The sequence below is a fragment of the Psammomys obesus genome, unplaced genomic scaffold (genome assembly GCF_907164565.1).
Source record: "Psammomys obesus unplaced genomic scaffold, mPsaObe1.curated_primary_1811, whole genome shotgun sequence".
NCBI lineage: Eukaryota > Metazoa > Chordata > Mammalia > Rodentia > Muridae > Psammomys > Psammomys obesus.
In genome coordinates, this window is record NW_026596046.1 from 37,408,577 (window position 1) to 37,429,296 (window position 20,720).

The window sequence follows — 20,720 nt, forward strand, 5'->3', positions numbered from 1 at the left end:
AAGCTGAAAAGCAGCAAACCAAGTAATCCAATTAAAAAAATGGGGAACAGAGCTAAACAGAGAATTCTTGACAGAGGAATATCGAATGGCAGAGAAACACGTAAAGAAATGCTCATCCTCATTAGCCATCAGGGAAATGCAAATCAAAACGACCCTGAGATATCACCTTACACCCATCAGAATGGCCAAGATGAAAAACTCAAGGGACAACACATGCTGGAGAGGTTGTGGAGAAAGGGGAACCCTCCTCCACTGCTGGTGGGAATGTAAACTGGTTCAACCACTCTGGAAATCTATCTGGCGCTTTCTAAGACAATTAGGAATAGTGCTTCCTCAAGACCCAGCTATACCACTGCTAAGTATATACCCAAAGTTTGCTAAAGTACACAAAAGAGATATTTGCTCAACCATGTTTATAGCAGCTTTATTTGTAATAGCCAGAACCTGGAAACAACCCAGATGTCCATCAACGGAGGAATGGGTACAGAAATTGTAGTATTTTTACACAATGGAATACTACTCAGCAATCAAAAAGGAGGAAATCATGAAATTTGCAGGCAAATGGTGGGACCTAGAAAAGATCATCCTGAGTGAAATATCCCAGAAGGAGAAAGACAAACACGGTATATACTCACTTATATAGACCTATAAGATATGATAAACATAATGAAATCTATACACCTAAAAAAGATAATCAAGAGAGTGGACATGGGGTAAGATGATCAATCCTCGTTTAGAATGACAGATGGGATGTGCATTGAACATATGACAGGAGTCTACTGAGCACATTGGAAAGACTCTAACTAGCAGTGTTTTCAAAGCAAAGACTCATGACCAAACCTTTGGCAGAGTACAGGGAATCATAAGAAAGAAGGGGAGTTAGTCTGATGAGGAAAGGATAGGAGCTCCACAAGGACCAAAGATATCTGGGCACAGGGTCTTTTCTGAGACTGACATGCAACCAAGGACCATGTATGAATGTAACCTAGAACCTCTGCTCAGATGTAACCTGTGATAGCTCAGTAACCAATTGGTTTCCCATAGTGAGGGGAACAAGGACTATTTCTAACAGGAACTCAATGACTGGCTCTTTGGCCTCCCCACCCCCCAAGGGAGGAGCAGTCCTGTTAGGCCACAGAGGAGAGCTTTGCAGCCAGTCCTGAAGATACCTGATAAAACAGGATCAGATGAACGGGGAGGAGGTCCCCCCTATCAGTGGACTTGGCAAGGGGCACGGTGGAGATGAGGGAGGGAGGGAGGGACTGGGAGGGAATGAGGGATCGGGACACGGCTGGGTTACAGAGTTAATAAAATGTAACTGATAAGAAAAAATAAAATTAAAAAAAATGAAAATAAAATAAACTTTCTCTTAGTACTGTCAAAAAAAAGATAAATTAATTTTAAAAAACACGTTTTTCTTTTTTTCCACTGTGATTTTATTATTATTGTTGTTGTTATTAATTGTACAATTATTCACCTTGTATCCAAGTTGTAGCCCCCTCCCTCATCTCCTCCTGGTCCCACTTCCCCTCCCTCCTCCCCTCTTCCTCTCCCCTAGTGCACTGATAGGGGAGGTCCTCCACCACTACTCTCTAACCCTAGCCTTTCGGGTCTCTTCACGACTGCCTGGATCCTCTTCCTCTGTGGTCTGGTAAGGTCACCCCGCTAGGGGGAGGTGATCAAAGAGAAGGCAACCAAGTTCATGTCAGAGACTGCCCTGTTCCCCTTATTAAGGCACCCACATGGAGATTGAGCTGACCATGGGGTACATCTGAGCAGGGGACCTCTTTATACATGGTCCTTGGTTGATGCCTCAGTCCCTGCAGGACCCCCTGGGCCCAGTCTTTTTGGCTTTGTTGGTCTCCTTGTGGAGCTCTCTTCCCCTCCAGATCTTTCTGTCTCCTCCTTCTTCCATATGACAGCCTGTGCTCTGCCCAAAGTTTGGCTGTGAGTCTCTGCATCTGCTTCTATCCTTTGCTTGCTGGAGTCTTGTAGGGGACATCTGTGGTAGGCTCCAGTCTTGTTCCCTCTCTTCTACTGCTTCTTCTGTTTTATTAATTCTTCCCTCATACATTACATCTCCACAGCTGTTTCCTCTCCTTCTGTTCCTCACACTTTCTTCTTCATCTCTCTTCTCTCCAAGGTCCACTTCTCTGTTTCCCTTCAGAAAACAACAACAACAACAACAACAAAACACCAACCAACCAACCAACAAACAAAAAATAACCAAAAAACAACTAAGCCTTCCAGGGATATCAACCAACATGGCACACAATTTACAATAAGATTAGGCACAAACCCTCATATCGGGTCTAGATCAGGCAACCCAGTAGGAGGAAAACGGTCCTAGGACAAGTTACTGTTAAGGGCAGGCCCAATTCCTAGCACAAAACAACCTCAATGACATCTTTGGAGGCTTTCTTTTGGTCTCAATTGTTAATTCAGAGCATTTATTTGTTTTTCTTTATTTTTTCAATTTATTATTATTATTTTACTTTAGAAATCTTTTATCTGTATTTTATGGTTTTCAATTTTGTGTTTCTATGGAATCCATATGTGTGTGAACATACATGTCTCTGTGTCTATATGTGTTTCCTGTGCTTATTCTTTGGCTTTTTTTTTTCTGTTTGTTTTGTCCTATTCCAATTCATTGTTTTTGTTTTATCCAATGATAAAAATTTAGGTGTCTGTTTGTTTTCTATGGACAGACAGAAAGGACGTGGACTCAGACAAGAGGGCAGTGGGAAGGCTCCTGTAGTATTTGGGTGAGGAAAAAGTCATAATCAGAATGTGTTGTAGGAAAAAGTTATTTCAATAAAAGAATAAAATGAAAAGATAAGGTAAAGCCTCTTAGCAAGTCAGTAATGGAAGAAGATCTGGGTCTTCCACAGTAAAGAGACAGTGACAAAAATATATCTGTGGATTTAGGAGTAAAATCTCAAGCACTTGCCTCTCTGGCATAACAACCAAAAAGAAATAGATTGGAAATAGAGCCCAGAAGTTTACTATGGAGAAAGACTTGCTCACTCAGGTCTGTAAGTCAGTTACTCTGCAGGCTGATAGGAACAGATTGTGATATCATAAGGATTCCCTGTTCCCTTTGGGCTGCAAAGCAATGGCTTTTTTTCCCCATAAGACACGATAAACTAAACCTAAGGTAAACACAAACAAAAGAAGGAATAGAGGATAAAGGAGACGTCCACGGGTCACAGATGCTGCTCGGAACTTCCCCAGGAGGGTGTCTGCTTACATCCCAAACTGATTAAGGACGTCTGCTTTGTTGTCTTATGGCTTACCCGAAAATTACATTATATTTGTATAATTCGGAAGCATCACCCATGAAGAATCATAAAATGTATTTAGTTTAAAATATGCCCCATCTATAAAGTGAATCATCAGGATCAAGCATTCTGCAGTCATTTAAATCTGAAGATTTTCAGGGGACTCTTCTGACATTTAAACAAGCTCCGAGTTTTGCTGTCTCAGTCACAGTGCATTAATCAAGCTCACTGACTCTGTTTCCTGTTGTAGCCACAGCTGTAAACCTGAGCCCCAACCTTAGACTCATGAAGAAGCAATTTGCCCTCGTTCTTTTCTTGCAGCCAATCTCAGCATTGCTTAATGCCTATTAAATGGAATAACAAACCTAATTACACATAGGTGGTGAAGTACAGAGAAATTTTATCACATTTTCTGATAAAGAGGGTTGGCGTGAGATTGACTTTATTGTACTTGGTTTTGACCATCCACAATATCTAATTCTGAAGAGTAGAAATGAAGAAAAATAAACTGTCTATTTTTTATTATAAAAAATTTGGTTCATGTGCATATTATTACTATTCATAAAGTGTTATGAATAATTTTTATAAAGTAGGATATCAGTAAAACCTCACAAAAATATCATTAACAATAACCCAGGCAGCCAAATGACAGTGGAAGTAACCTCAGAATATTTATTACTAAAAAAAAATTCCAAATGTTATCAACATTGCCTAAATTTCAATTAAAACCAAACTTTAGCAGTTCATCACCTTAACTACTCAGGCATCTTAGCCGCAGTGGCACATGCCTATAATCCCAGTCCTCAGCAGTCAGATAGGCAGAGGAGGATCTCAGTGAGTTCAAGGCCAGCCTGGTCTATAAAAGTGAGACCAGAACAGCCAAGGCTACACATAGAAACAGTGTCTCGAATAGCTAAAAGAAAGAGAAAGAGAGGGAGGGGGGAAGAGGGAGAGAGAGACAGAGAGAGAGAGAGAGAGAGAGAGAACAACATCAACAACAAAATCCTACATTTTATAATCTTTTAAAAGTTAAAAATATTTTCATAACAAATAACTAATATGCAAGTTTTTGTGGGTCTTCATTAAGAATGGGTGACATGTAAGATCCTTTCATAAAAGGTGACAAAATAATACTGGAACAAATGAGAAATAATTACATCAGTTTACAAATAGCTACAGAGTGTTGTCAGAAAGGCTAATGAAAAGCGGATGCAAAGTGAGATGTCCTCATACTTTTCTGCTTTTCTAAAAACCCAATTTCTACATAAATATAGACAGATATTTCTTATAGTGAGGATGCAGACATTACAATAACTGGATTATTTAAATACTGTGTATTGCAACTATAGTAATTACATCCAAATAATTATTTATAGCGCAATAGTTTTGTATCATTGTAGAGTATTTTTTTCCTTGTTTGGGAAACAAGTCTAAAATTCCCAGGTAAGCTGCAATTATATCTATTTTTAGCAAACAATTATGTGCTTTTAAGTCACTTTACATTGAAAACCCTTAGCAGTTTTATAAAAATATTTAAATATGAAGATAGTAAATTAATGTCCTAAATTAGGTACAAGAATGTTTCACTTAGAACAAAATAAATTCAACTTGTAAGTTTTGAGAGCCTGAACATTGTGAGAACCCTATTTCGTATCTTCTGGGTCCTTACACCATAAATAATTGGGTTCACCATGGGCGGTACAAGAAGATAGATGTTGGCCACAAATATATGTACTTGGGGAGCAACTTTATGTCCAAACCTGTGGGTGAGGAAGGAGGAGAAGGCTGGGGTATAGGACACTGGGCTGACACAGACATGTGAGCCGCAGGTGGCCAGAGCTTTGAGTCTGGCCTCCTTGGGAGGAAGGTGGAAGACTGTGTTGAGTATGAGGGCATAAGAATAAATTATCAACATGAAGTCCAACCCACCAGTGAGGAAGGCAACAGTGAGGCTGTAGGCTCTGCGAATGCTTGTCTCGGCACAGGCAATCTTAATGAGCGCCGTGAACTCACAGTAGGTATGGGGAATTATAGTAGTCTTGCAATAGGGAAGCCGACATAGCAAGAAACGGTGAGGACTGAGAAGGGCTACAGCCCTAAGTACAACAGCTAGACCAGTCTCTCCAGTTACAGTGTGTGTCAAAATAGCCGAGTGCCTTAATGGGTTACAAAGAGCTACATAACGGCCAAATGCCATGGCCAAGAAAAAGCCAGACTCCATGGTTGAGCAAGAGTGAATCAGGAAGACCTGAGTGAGGCAAGCTTCAAAGGGAATCTCTCCATCCTGAAACCAGAAGAGCCTGAGCAGTTTGGGAACGGCTGTTGTGCACACCACAAGGTCAGCCGCTGCCAGCATGCAGAGGAAGAGGTACATTGGCTCATGGAGGCTGAAGTCTGTCCTGATGATGAACAGAAGAGAACGGTTTCCCACTAATGCCAAAACGTAGACCAAACAAAAGGGAATGGAAATCCACACGTGTGCTGCCTCCAACCCAGGAGTGCCAGTGAGAATGAAGGTTGAGGGATGAACATAAGACTTGTTGTAGATAGACATAACAAGTATCAAAAGGCTTAACTTCCTCTTGATGGGTGTTTCCCATAAAAAATAAAAATAATTATATGCTATTACATATCATGGAAGAAGCAGCTATAATCACAGAATTACTCTGCCTTTGAAAAGTCACCGTTCAAATTCAGAAACTGTTGATATCTTTAATGAGGTCTTCTGGAAAATTTTCATTCCAATAGAATTCCCTGAAGTCTTTCTTCTCCTCAACCACACAGAGAACAACTTTCATACACTCTATTTATATATTAATGTCGCTATTTTAATTGCTGTATGGGTTTCTGTTTTGTAATATGATTCATGTATATATGCAAATGAGGAAGACATTTAAGTACCAGTATGCAGATTTAAAATGTTTTGGAAGTCCATTATCTTCCATTGGGGGGGAAATGTGATACTGATTGAAAATTGAAGCATGTGTTAAGGATTATGTTGTGGGGGAGTGAACATTTTCAATAAAGAAAATATTCTTTGGAGGACTAGTTGGAAGATTGTTTTCCTTCCTGTCTTTACTGGTTTTTCTCTTAAAAAATGTTAGCCACAATATTTTAAAGAAATTCCAGAGGAGTAGGTACACATGCATATGATACAGGAATAGCAATACATGGAACAATCAGTCAGTAGCAGCGGGTGATAATCGTGCAGTGGACGGTAATCCTTTCACTTCTACTGAGAACCGCTGAAGAGAAAAGCACGAGTAGTCAAAGGAATGTATATTCAGAGACAAGCAAGACAAAGCGTCTTCATGATACTTCACTGACTTCAGAACTTTTATTTTTGACCTTGCTAGGAGTTTTATTTTTCAATAAGTTAATTATTGAAACTCCTTTCCATTTATCTGAGTCAAACAATCTTTCCTTAGTCAAGTTGATACCACATATATTTTCCTCCATCAAACCTTGAGTTCACAAAATTCCCTTTGCCTTTGCCTTTCTGCATTGCCTGATTTTTTATTTGTTATAAACTTAATTTATTTATATATTTATTTATTACAATGTATTCACTTTGTATCACCACTGCAGCCCTCTCCCTCATCTCCTCCCAGTCCCACCCAGCCTCCCTTTTCTTCTCCTATTTCCTTTCCCTAGTCCACTGATAGGGGAGATCCTCCTCCCCTTCTGTCTGACCCTAGCTTATTAGGTCTCATCAAGGCTGGCTGCATCATCTTCCTTTGTGGCCTGGTGAGGCTGCACTGCTGAGGAGGAAATAATCAAAGAGCCAGCCACTGAGTATATATCACAGACAGCCCTTAGGACACCCACTTGGAGACTGAGCAGCCAATGGGCTTCCTTTGAACAGGGGGTCTAGGTCCTCTCCACACATCATCCTTGGTTGGAGTATCAGTCTCTGCAGGCCCCACTGGGCCCTAGCTTTTTGACTCTGTTGTTATCCTTGTGGGGTTCCTATCCCCTCCAAGTCTTTCTGTCTCCCTTTTCTTCCATAAGATTTCTGCCACTCTGCCCAAAGTTTGACAATGAGTCTTCAACAAATGGTGTTGGTCTAACTGGATGTCTACATGTAGAAAATGCAAATAGACCCATATTTTTCACCCTGCACAAAGATAATGTCCAAGTGGATCAAATATTTCAATATAAAGCCAGACACTCTAAATTTGTTAGAAGAAAATGTGGGGAAGAGCCTTGACCTCTATGACCTAGGAGACAACTTACTGAACAGAACACCAACAGCACAGGTTCTAAGAGCAAATTATTAAATAGGACCTCATGAAACTGAAAAGCAAAGGACACTGTCATCAGAACAAAAGGACAGCCTACAGACAGGGAAAGGATCTTCACCAACCCTTTATCTGACAGAGGTCTAATATCCAGAATATATAAAGTACTCAAGAAGTTAAACAGCAACAAATCAAGTAATCCAACTAAAAAATGGGGTATAGAGCTAAACAGAGAATTCTCAACAGAAGAATATCAAATGGCAGAGAAACACTTAAAGAAATGCTCAACATCTTTACTAATTTGGATAATGCAAATCATTGCCTGATTTTCATCCCCAGACTTGTGCTGTAGTTTGATGATTCTATTTGTTTAATTTTTAATATATTATTAGAGCAAAGCTTTGAAATTTGTATCAGTCTCATAAAACATAAGTTATTTTCATTCTCTTTACTTAGAATTATAATTGATGCTGCTCCTAAAATATTTACTAATATAGTCTTACATTATGGGTTGTTTATGATCATAAAAATTAACAGTGTCAAAAAATCAGGTTTATAATATTTATTACAGACTGGGCTCCATATAAAATTGGAAAGATATGATGCATATTACATTTTTTTCTTATGTGAAGTTTTAAAAACAAATTGTGTGCTCACTTCCGCAACGTGATCTTCAGTGTATTTTGAGGTGGGTATCCTTTTTTGATTATAAAAATAGCTGTATATCCATCTCAAGACAGCTTTGTAAATTTTAAGCAATGCAATTTCTAAATGATGCCATATAGTGAGTAGAACAAGAATATAAATAAAAAAAACAGGTTCTTAGAAAGTTATTTAATTATATATTTTACCATGTTTCTAAACCTACCAGTGATTGATAATACAGCAGTTTTCTGAGAATGTTGCATCTATGAACTCATAAATTTGATATACCTTTTCTTGAGTAGAGTCATCCTTAACTTTATAATTTTAAAAAGCTAGTAAGTGATAAACCTGGATTCTAGCTCAAATACTAACCTCAGGACCTTTAGGAATGTTGAATTACTCCTACAATTTATTTAAAATTAATATTATTTAATTACATTGGTATAAATAGAATGGCATTTGTAGACAGTACAAATAGATGGGTATTTCTATGTATATAACATAAAAACAGTAATTTGATTACAAGTTATGTTTAAAGCTTTTTTAAAATTACATGAAAAAACTCCTTCAAATATAATCTTTTCCTTTCCAAACTAGACAATCCCTCTTGCAATTGTGAACACTTACCTGAGAAGAAAATGTAAACTAACAAGGTTCTCTCAATATTAGTCTATTTTATAATTATGATCATGTAATAACTCTTGCTTATGAAGTAGACACATTCTTCACAGTTAGCAAAAAGCCAAGCAGATTAGTTATTCCAAGAAATCATATAGAAGCTGGTGTAAGTGACAGGTTGCTTTGAGTAAAGTCATGGAACCTTCCATTTGTTCCATCTATACCTAATATGGTCACATAATGAGAGTTATTGTGTCTTCATTACCTCATTAGCAATTCTGTAGCATCAAGTTGAATATCTGCTAGGCTTGAGTAAGTTAGCTTCCTCCCTGACTTACTGTGTGTTATGACTGAATCCAGTTATGGACCATTTACAGGTGCCTCAGGCTTCCTTTTGGAATCAAGAAAAACAAAACAAAACAAAACAAAAGATTAGAAGTTGGAGATTTGAGGTCAGAGAAAACTTTTAGTTCTTTGGACTCACATCTTAAGAGCAGGAGACTATAGAGTGCAGAGTATTCAGGGAAACTTCCTCCTCTGTCTTTGCAACCTCCCTCTCAGGAGCATATATTAAGTGAATCTCAATACATAATTCTAAACAAACATGAGATGATAAGACGGAGACTCAACCATTTTTAGTGAAAGTGGTATTCCGTGGCTGTGAGAAAATAAATATCCTGACCTTAGGGGAAATGCCATTTCTAGCAGTTTAATTGTCCGGGTTACAGTCCATTAGTGTAGGAAGCCAAAGAAATAACGTTAAACAACGAATCACATCCACACTCAAGAGCAGATAGAGGACAGAAGCATGCATGCATGCTTCCCTGATTACTTGTTTGATCTTAGCTTGAATTCTCCACTTTTATATAGTCCATGATGCTCTTTTCAGAGAATGATGCAATGCACGGTGGGCTGGGCCTTCCCACATCAATTACCTTAATTAAGATAATACATTACAAATATAACCATAGACAGCCTGAATCAGATAACCTCCTTTCTGGTTATTCTGTTTTGTCAAGTTGACAGTTAATGCTTACCATGACAAAGGTCAACATTGCTAGTGTTGTTAGATATAAAACTTGGAATCATATAAATTTATTGTTGTAGTGCATTGCATTCTTCACACATGTGTTAAACATGTATGTGTGCTATATATTACCTATAATGTATATTATCTATGATGATGCGGAGAGGCCCATACTATAACTATGTCTAGTTCATAAAACATAATTGTAATTCCAAATGAATATAGAGAGCTCATTCAAAGTGGTAAACATCGATAAATATCTGCCAAAAATTTGAAAGTCCCCTTCTTATATTCTCATATCCCATATTCTCAGAAGAAGATGGGCAAAGTAAGGTTCTTAAGTTCTGGTTTCATGGGCCTTAAAGCTCACAATATAAACAAAATCCTCTGTGCATTGTTGCATTGTTATTCAGTCTTCTCTCTCTTCTCACCTTTCCCTGCAAAATGTGCCATCAATATGGTGCTGAGAAGATTTAGAGTGTTCCAAAGAGCCATAACTTTGTTACATGAGTGGTAAAAAAAAAAGAAAGAAAGTGAGTTTGTTTGACATGCTTCATACATCATGAATTACAGTGCTTTGTGCCATAAGTTAAAAGTTCAAGCATCATAGTCCTGTTAGATATATGCCCCACTCCCTTAACTATTGAGCTGACGTGCCCACTGGGCTCATCTTCTTGTGTCTGAGCATTGTAGTCTGTCTATCCTGTACCATATGACCAAAATCCACTCATAATGAGTCTATACCATGTGTGTCTTTCTGGGTCTGTCTTACCTCACTCAGGATGATCTTTTCCAGTTCCATCCATTTGCCTTCGCCTTTCATTATTTCCTTGTTTTTAGTGCCTGAGTAGTATTCCATTGTGTAAACGTACCACAGTTTCTTTATCCATTCTTCAGTTGAGGGACATGTAGGTTGTTTTCAGTTTTTGGCTATTATGAATAAAGCTGCTATGAACATGGTTGAGCAAATGTCCTTGTAAGGTGGAACATCTTTCAGGTGTATGCCCAGGAGTGGTTCTTGAGGTATGGTTATTCCCAGTTTTCTGCGAAAGTGCCAAATTGATTTCCAACGTGGTTGTACAAGTTTGCATTCCCACCAGCAATGGAGGAGGGTTCCCCTTTCTCCATATCCTCTCCAGCATGTGTTGTCACTTGAGTTTTTGATCTTAGCACATCTGACAGATATAAGATGGAATCTCAGACCTGTTTTGATTTACATTTTCCTGATGATTAAGGATATTGAGGGGAGAAAGACAAACTCAGTCCTCATGTGAATGTAGATGAGCTGGGTAGGGGGCTCCCTTATTCTGAAGATTAGGGGAGAGGGGATGCAGAAGGGAGGTAGGATTGGGAGGAGAAGAGGGAGGGGCCTATGACCAAGACTTAAATGGAATTAATTAATAAAAAAATGAAAAGAAAGTTAAAGCATCAATACATGTCCCCAAAGGAAAGAAATATTTCTCTTTGTGTACATTGTGTCTGTGGAAATCTTTTTATCTATCTGTAGTGTGTGATGAATGCATGGAAAAGAAGTTCTGCATCATATTTACAGGATGACACTCTTCCCGGGATAAGGTCACCTGTACTTAGTGTCCTGTGTTCAAATTGAAACTCTGACGTGAAAATCCTCAAATGGAAAAGGTTTAAGTCACTGAACAAAATTGCTAGTGTCACATACTGGATAATTTCTTTCAAGTTGATGGTTGTGGGTAGAGGATCCAAGAGATCCTAAAAACAATATAGGTGATTGCCATTGTTTTTTCTTCTACTAGAACTTGACTGTAAAGCTCTATTGCTGGAGATGCAACATATTTTGTACACAGAACATGGAGACACCAAGTAGTTACTTACTTGGCAACTTTCTCCATTTGGGATAGCTTACACTGTGTCAGAAAGTACTACACAGGCCCCTTGGGGGTTGGGGAAAATCATGAATAATTTTTACACATCTATGATCCCTGCTATCTATCATATTGACCAGCCTGATAATATACATTCATTAGTGTAATGATGGCACAAATATTATGGTGGATAAGCAACAGCTTTGTGGTTTGTGAAGTCCCACTGCGCCCTGTAATTTCTTAATCCCCACTGTTGCCTGGCTTCAATAGTTCCCCTCCCTAACCAAGAAGCTATCTCCAATTGACATTTGTTTGCAAAGAAAAAGTTTGCTTTTTTCCAGTGGTGTCTCTCTGGTGATCTTAACAACACTTAAGAGTAGGACCTATACCTAGAGTAGATGTTCAATAAAAATATTTTGGGTTCTCTGTCTCTTTTTCTCTGCCTCTCTCTTTCTCTCTTTTTCCTCTCCCCTTTCCCCCTGTGTGTATACATATGTTTGCTTGTGTATGTTTTTTGTGCTTTTTACTTTTTCAATTCTATTTTTGTTTGTTTTTCTGTTTGCTCTTTTAAAGAGAGAGGTAAGGCACGAAGTTGGGTGCGTGGGAAGGTGGATGAGGATCTAGGAGGACTTGGGATGGGAAAACAATGATCAGAATATATGATAAGAAAAATTATTTTCAAATAAAAAAGAAATACAAGCACAGGTAACTTTTTTAAAAATATGATTCCAGTTACTCAGTAAATAAGGTCAACAATCAATAATTGGGATTTCAAGAAATTACAAAGCTTCTTTTCTGTAAAGGGAACTATTCATAGAGTGAATAGTCATTTAACAGAATGGGCAGACATTGTTGCTAGCTATGTAACTGGTAGAGGTTTCGTGGTTAGAGGATACAAAGATTTTCATAAAAGGAACAGAAAGAAAGAAAATTACTCGATTAAAAATAGTCTAGAGAATCAAACAGAGAGCAAAAAAAAATCACAAACCAATAAATAAAAAACAGTTTAAAAAATGGTCAACATTTTAGCCATCAGGCATCAAACTACTTTGATGATTGTCTTACATCAGAGTATCAATTGTTTGAACAGAACATACACACACACATCAAAAAAAGAAGAAAAAACTCCAAACCTAAAAAACAAACAACAAAAAACCCAACAACCCAAACAGTATATGCTAACAAAGTAACTTTCTGTTAAGTACTGCATGGAACTTCCACAGAGCCTAAATATAGAACTTCCATGTGACCTAGATCTATCTCTTATGAACTTATGCTGAAAGGACTCCATACCCTACATCAGAAAAACCTGAACTACAGTGTTGTTCATTGTGTCTCTATTCGCGATACTTAGGAAGTAAAACCACTTTGGGGTTTCATCCACTGATGGATGCATATTGAAAAGGTGGTATGTATACACAATGGACTTTTATTCACTGGGAAAGAAGACTGAAATTTGCAGTAAAGGGATGCCTCTGGAAAATTCTAAGTGGGGTAACCTGGCCTAGAATGAACAACAAAGCCATAGTCACATGTTCTCTCTTACATAAAGAACCTAGCTGTGTATTCTAAGAGTAGTCTGTTTAATACTGAGAGATGGTAAAAAGACTAGTAGAAAGGGTACATAAGAGGGTAGGAGTGCTAATAGTAGAACACATTATTCATGAAAATGGAGAGGGGATACTAAGGTAGAAAATCTAACCAGAGAGTGAGGTGGGAGAGAAGAGAATGGAGAACAAGGGAAGATGATCTCAGTTAAGAATATGAAAAGAAAAAAAAGCCAGCCATATGGGAAGCAATAGGGTAGTAAAAATAGTATCTAAAAATTAAAGAATATGACTGTAGGTGTCCCTCATGGTTGGATAATGATCTTCCCAGAAGCCATGAGTGATGGGGGAAAAAAGTAATGCTCAATGTAGGAATCTCCACATGAATTGTTGGCCAGGGAGTTCCCTAAGCCTCCTGAACAGGATAGGCTCCTTCTATTACTCTTCACTGTTCCCAAGAACTTGATGATAAACTATTGCCAAACACATCTCAACATCTGGTCACAGGTCATAGAGAAACCAAGCTGGTGCTGAGCTGGGAAATTCCTCCAACCAGCTACTCTTCCCAGCCCCAAAAGGTGCCATTACAGCTGCTTGGGGAGAAACAGCATCAATGTTATTAGTCAGTTCTGATTGGGACTGAAATACGGGAGGTACAATAATGAATGACCTAAGAGGTGACTTGTCTCCTAATGGTGCATCTATTATGGGGTTAGTCAGTTGCTTGATGATTGGATTTGCAATCTGTTTTCTTCACAAGAAAGATCTCATGCATAGTCTTACAAACTTTGTTAAAAAAACATTGACTTGGGGGTGGTGAGAATCATGGGCTCTGTGGAGTCTACTACTATTGTTTTTATAAATGCACATGGACATGTTGTCAAACTAACTTTTAAATTCTTACATTCATGCTCAAAGGTTAGGGGTGCACTCACTCCAGCCTTCATCAAGAAGTTTCTTACTGGAGTAGGCAATGGCTAAACACGTAACTGGCCGAAGTGCTGAGAACTGGTGATGGAGGTGTGCTTCAATGCTGTAACACTGTCGTGGTCAGGGAATATTGTGGAAAAGGAGGCAGAGCAATATAAAACCAAGATGGGGAGAGGCACAGCAAAAAATGACGTCTTCTCAATCTGATATTCCTTTTGCAATCATGAGCTTACTGCTACCCTGGTTATCTTCACATGATTTAGAGAAGACTGGACCCAGATGGAGGCAGAAAATAATGTGAGAGACAACTGGAACCAGGAACATGGGGTTGGGGTGGGGTGCAGGCAATCCGTGGGATGAGCTACACACCTAGAATAATGGAGACTCCCAGAAATCTATGAGGGTGTCCCTGGCTAAGACTCCTAGCAATGGGGTGTACAGAACTGGAAGTGGCGGATAGATTGGGGCACCAGTCCAGCCACCAAACCTTCATCCTGCAGTTGTCCTTCCTACTACTATGTTAGGGTGAATGTGATCTAGAAGCTGTGGGAGCAGTCAGCCAATGGCTGGTTCAGCTGAAACCCGAGCCATAAGAGGGAGCCCAGCCCTAACACCACCTGGAGGGCCATGGTTCAGAAGCTGGATAGGTCAGAGACGCAGGATAGGACTAGACATGACTGAAAAAAAAAAAAGCCGAGGAAATGATTCCTAATGATAGTCGGCTACACTCAGATTGCTGCCAATTGTCATCAGAGAGGCTTCACCCAGCAACTGATGGAAACAAACGCAGAGACCCACAGCCAAAGATTAGGCTGAATTTAGGGAATCCTGCAGAAGAGGAGGAGGAAGAATTGTAGGAGCCAGAAGAGTCAAGAACACCACAAGAAAACCCACAGAATTAACTAACCTAGGCTTGTGGGGGCTCGCAGAGACTGAACCGCCAACCAGGGAGCCTGCATGAGGCTGACCTCTGCGTGTATGTTACAGTTGTGGTTCTGTCTTTTTGGGGGACTCCTACAGTGGGAACTAGGGCTGCCTCTGACTCTGCTTCTTGCCTTTGGGACCCTTTCCTCATACTGGGGAAGACGTGTCTGGTCTTACTGCAACTTTATATGCCATGGCTGGTGATGTCCATTGGAGGCCTTCCCTTTTCTGAAGAGAAACAGTGAAGGAGTGGATGTGTGGTGGGTAGAGGTGGTGGGATGGAGGGGCCTGGAGGAGAGGAGGGAGGAAAAGTCACCATAGTTTTATATATAATATATAATATTTTTATATTTTTATATTATACATTATATATTATATGTCATGCCATATATCATATATCATAGATTATATGCATTATATCTATTATATTATATATGATTTTAAATATATATAAGATTATACATAATTGTTTAATATATATGATCTAATATATGTAAGATATAATCTTATAAACATAAGATCTATATATAATACGGTCTAATCTTTTACATATATATAAAGATGTATATATAGAGAGATAGATCTAATATATATGATATAATCTTATCTATCTATCTATCTATCTATCTATCTATCTATCTATCTATCTATCTATCTATCTGAGATTAGACCCATCAACATTCTGTTGTGAATAAAGGCATCCATGAGACCCACACGTCTCATAGATGGAATATTGGCAGGTAGCATTTGTCGACGGGGCTCACTTTCTTCAGCTGTAGAGCCCCAGAGAACTTGTCCTTGTTCTTCTGATTAATTTCCCACCTAAGCTCAGGGAAGTAACTCTAATTAATATTGGTGTGCCACATACAAAAGGAAGGCAGGAAAGTAGGAAGGTAACTGATTAGGAAGAGTTCCATTGGGACATTGAAGGAGTTGAGGGAAGGAAATGGAGATGGAAATTGAGTAAAATTCATTATATAAATGCATGAAACAATAATAAAATGGAAATAATATGACTACTTAGACAAAATTTATTTTCTTTAATTAATGCATATTTCTCTAAAGCTAGCATTCAAGGTATTGTTAATGAAAAAATAAAACAAAATTATTCATTTTTTTCTTATAATTTTTAAAAATAACTGCATTTTTCTCCTCTTTTAATATACAGCCTTTTGTAAGCATATTTTTCTTTCTTTATGTTTTAATGAGTTCCTATTTTTTTTTCCATATATGTGACTAGAAAGAACTGGTCTTTATTTTTTCTGCACTATTTAAGTTAGCAAAGCGTTTTACAAGGCTAACCATGTTGTCACGAATGGCAAGGATCCATTGACTAGCTTAATTATATTTCTTTGTTCCTTTTATTTCCTATGAGAGACGCTGGGGCTGAGATATCTTTCTTATGATGGTCAAACGGTAAATGAAACTTGATTGAATGTTCTTACTCTTTGCCTCACAAGGTTGCTGTGTCTTCTGTGTGAATTTGAATATTCTCTGAAAATAAGTTTTATCCATGGTACTTATTAACTGGATGTTTCTGTTGGAAAGGGGATCCAGAAACTTTCTGTTTTGCCATCTTGCTGGCATAATCCTGATGTTTTTCCAACTTGACTGCATGGGAAACCAGAACTGCCCATGTTACAGAACCGTAACATGTTCTGTGCTTCGATCTAAACAATTTAAATATCCTCCTGTGTAGCGCTGGGCTAGAAAACAGACCCCTTGGAGACCTTCTGTCTTTTAGAAATCATCTCGGGGGACTATCCCAGTGAAAGTGCCTGTCTGTCCTGGAAAGACCAGATTCTTCATAAAGATGGAGGCCAGTGGCTAAACAAAGGAGACAGGGGCTCTATCCTGTTTCCAAGCCTTGTGGCTCTTCTTTGTCTTTCACCTCAAAGGTGAGTCCTACAGACATAGGGATGAAGAGACAAACAGACAGACAGGCAGACAGACAGACAGACAGGGTGGAGAGATGGGGAATCAAAAGATAAAAGTTTTAAAAGATAAAAGTATTTTCAAGAGCATTTGTGTTTCAGCAGGAATCCTTTCTATGTACATTTTATAAAAACCCACCTCTTAATACCCAAAGAATGATGAAAAGAATATATTTTCAGATGCATTAAAATAATTGTTGCAGGCCAGTTAGAGCCATCCTCGCTTGTTATTTCAGTTTTATCCAGGCAAAGGTGACAAAAATGGTGAGGTTGTACAAATTTCATGGTTGAGAGTTTACGTTTCTTTAGACTTGTCAGGAAATAGAATTTGAACATCTTAGTCCAAGACAGAGCTTATGTCATAGTTAACCAAGAAATAGTAATGTCCCAGCAGTGTAGGATAAACGCATTGTTCTTAAGAACATGGGGACAATAACTGTATTCTTTAAAGGATGCATGAGAACAAAGGACACTGTTGCGCAGGTTTCTGACCAGGTTAGTGCACTGAATAGAAGCAATCTGGGACAGCTGTTCAATTTCACCACTCTCTGTATGTCTTCAAATTACGTCTATTTGGTATATTGTCTACTAAATCAGCTTAGACACTATTACAGCATTGGATATCAGTTTTTGTGTTCATATGTAATTTTCTTTATCCTCTTATTTTTAAAAAAAAATTAGCAGTACTCCAATGATTTCTTTGAGTCAAGATTTTAAGTATCCTTTACAATTAAATTTAAATAAACATAAATCATGAGCATGAAACATATTAGAAAAAAAGATTTTCCTCTTTACTGAGATTCTATTACAAGTAGGTATGCTGGCAAAAAAAAAAAAATAATAGCTTTCAGAGCCTAATCATAATGCTGATTACGGTATGATAACGCTGATTACGGTATGATAACGCTGATTACGGTATGATAACGCTGATTACGGTATGATAACGCTGATTACGGTATGATAACGCTGATTAGCTATCTTCTTTATTTGCAAATGAATAATAAATAAGTGGCCACTATGCTGATAGAACCCTGCCTTAGCCCATAAGGCATCACGCCTTCTAAAAAGTTTTCTCTGTCCCACCATAAGGCAATCCTTCTGGAGCAAAGAAAACCAAAACAAACTCTTTTCTGATGGAAACTTCAGTGAGTTCAATTAAACAAATGTCCTTTGTCCCTGATTTCTCTCCTGTTGAAATGCTTGCTTTTCTAGAAAGAAGTCCCCAGTTCCCCCCCCCCCCCCATGTCACATTCCTTTTTCTGTTACCTACGTATGAAGGAGTCTTCCCAGCCCACCCAGCGTCTGTCAGCGTCTCCTAGGTACACCTGGCTCTTATCCTGACTCTGAGATCTTGATGAGAGTTGTTTTGTTCCTCTGGAATTGTGCAAGGCTAACCATGAACAAGAGCTCCTTTTTACTGTGAAACCACCAGCATAACAAAAGCTTTGAAAACATCCCTTCACAGTGTCATAAGTAAGGTGTATAGCCTCAGGCAACCGAGAATGTATGTGACTATTAATTATACAGAACACATTATTTTCTTTGTATCTGTCTGATCTTTGAAATTTGTTCGGTATGCTTTGCCCAACTCTTAAAATCTTCATTGTCTTGGATTTAGGGGAAATATACTAATATATATATAATCATTTGAATAGACACACATTTAAAATATATTAGGTATGTAAATACGCACATTCTGGGGAGCTTTGTAACTTGCAATTAAGGCAGAGATTATCACTTCTTTTTTATTCTCTATTTTAATTCATTATTTTCTCTGAATTTCCCCTACCTAAAAGCTATAGAAACACTGAGCATTTGAAGAATCTGGAACCATGTGAAGGTTGCTCCGTTCACAAGATGTAAGGCTGTGTGTGCTGTCTATAAATGTGGGTAAGGATTACATTTTTTGCACAGGTTTGACATCACAGCTCGTATAGACAGTGCCTCAATACTTGATGCAATTACTTTGACTGTCTTACACCATCATTTTGAAATTATTATAAACATATACCGAAGATAAGTCAATTCCAGGCCTTTAATGGTTTTTAATAGTTGAGATTACATTTCAATAAATTATAGTGACAACATAATTATGTCTGGGTTAACAGCTAGAGAAATTGATGCTTAGTACAGAAGCTTCCTTGTCAAAGTGAAAAAAAATTCCGTTGGTCATGATGAGAGAGGATATGTAATGAGTGTCTGCTAAACCAAACCTTTACCACAACATCAATGACAAGGCCAACACAGATTAATAGAGACAAACAGCACCAAGATGAATATATTCCTACTCTTAATCTCGATTCATGGCATAACTTCTGTTCGAGCCATACAAAATTACTCATATATTGTTTCTATGTAGATGCTTTGGATTGTGTGTTTGTAATGAAGCACAGAGAGTGTACAGTTGGTACAATGTTCTTACTCAGGTCTCTCGCTCCACAGAGTTTGACCTGCAACCCCGAAGGCTGGTGAGTGTTTATTTCTAAGAACCATGGACTTAGGTATGAATGAGCAGGATGTTCCTTCCCAATGACACCCAGTTTCACCCTTCTTCCTTCCTACTGCTGGGAGTCCCAGGACTAGAGCCTCTGCACACCTGGATTGGCTTTCCTTTCTGCGCCGTGTACTTGATTGCTCTCCTAGGGAACTTCACTATCTTGTTGGTGATTAAGACGGACAGCAGCCTCCACCAGCCCATGTTCTATTTCCTGGCTATGCTGGCTACCATCGACTTGGGCCTCTCAACAGCAACCATCCCTAAGATGCTTGGGATCTTCTGGTTTAGCTTCAGGGTAATACTCTTCGGTGCCTGCCTCACCCAGATGTTCTTCATCCACAACTTCACAGGCATGGAGTCAGCAGTCCTCTTGGCAATGGCGTATGACCGTTATGTAGCCATTTGTAACCCGCTTCGGTATAGCACCATCCTCACCAACAAGGTTGTTTCCATGATTGGTCTGGGTGTGCTAGTGAGATCGTTTCTTTCTGTTATTCCATTTGTGTTTCTCATACTACGGTTGCCCTTCTGTGGGAATCACGTCATTCCCCACACCTACTGTGAGCATATGGGTCTCGCTCGTCTGTCTTGTGCCAGTATCAAGGTCAATATAATCTATGGTCTGGGTGCTATTTCAATCCTGGTCTTTGACATCATAGCCATTGCTCTCTCTTATGTACAAATACTCCGTGCTGTTTTCCGTCTCCCTTCTCGGGAAGCCCGAATTAAGTCTCTCAGCACCTGTGGTTCTCATGTCTGTGTCATTCTTGCCTTCTACACACCAGCTCTCTTTTCCTTCATGACACACCGCTTTGGTAGGAATGTGCCTCAATATATACACATACTCCTGGCCAACCTTTATGTGGTAGTGCCACCGATGCTCAATCCTGTCATATATGGGGTAAGAACCAAGCAAATCTATGACCGTGTGAAGAAAATGTTATTACAAAAATAATATATATATATTATTTATATATATATAATACTTATCATAAAAAATGTTTGAGCAAAGGGATGCCTTGTTATATTATGTAAAATGTAAATACTTTTGCCAGAAAGTTTTATTGTCTTGTGTGATTTTGAATTTAGACTGTGATATATCAAGCATTATTGTCCAATTCATATGGTAAATGTATTCATATATGTCAACTCACACACATATATGTATTGTTTTCATGGACAAAACAAATTATTTAAATAAAATTCAAGGAACTTTTCATAACCTGCAGAGGCTG

General features: G+C 38.5%; 2 protein-coding genes across 2 annotated transcripts; one reads left to right on the top strand and one right to left on the bottom strand.

The window, feature by feature from the left end:
• Positions 1-4,884: 4,884 nt before the first annotated feature.
• Positions 4,885-5,862, bottom strand: LOC129688690 (olfactory receptor 52D1-like). Its single transcript, XM_055623646.1, has one exon. The coding sequence runs from the start codon at positions 5,833-5,835 to the stop codon at positions 4,885-4,887; it is 951 nt and encodes a 316-aa protein (XP_055479621.1). The 5' UTR covers positions 5,836-5,862.
• Positions 5,863-10,027: 4,165 nt separating this feature from the next.
• Positions 10,028-20,440, top strand: LOC129688492 (olfactory receptor 52E2-like). Its single transcript, XM_055623343.1, has 2 exons — positions 10,028-10,054; positions 19,529-20,440. Exons 1-2 carry the CDS (start codon positions 10,028-10,030, stop codon positions 20,438-20,440), a joined length of 939 nt encoding a protein of 312 aa, XP_055479318.1.
• Positions 20,441-20,720: the final 280 nt, after the last annotated feature.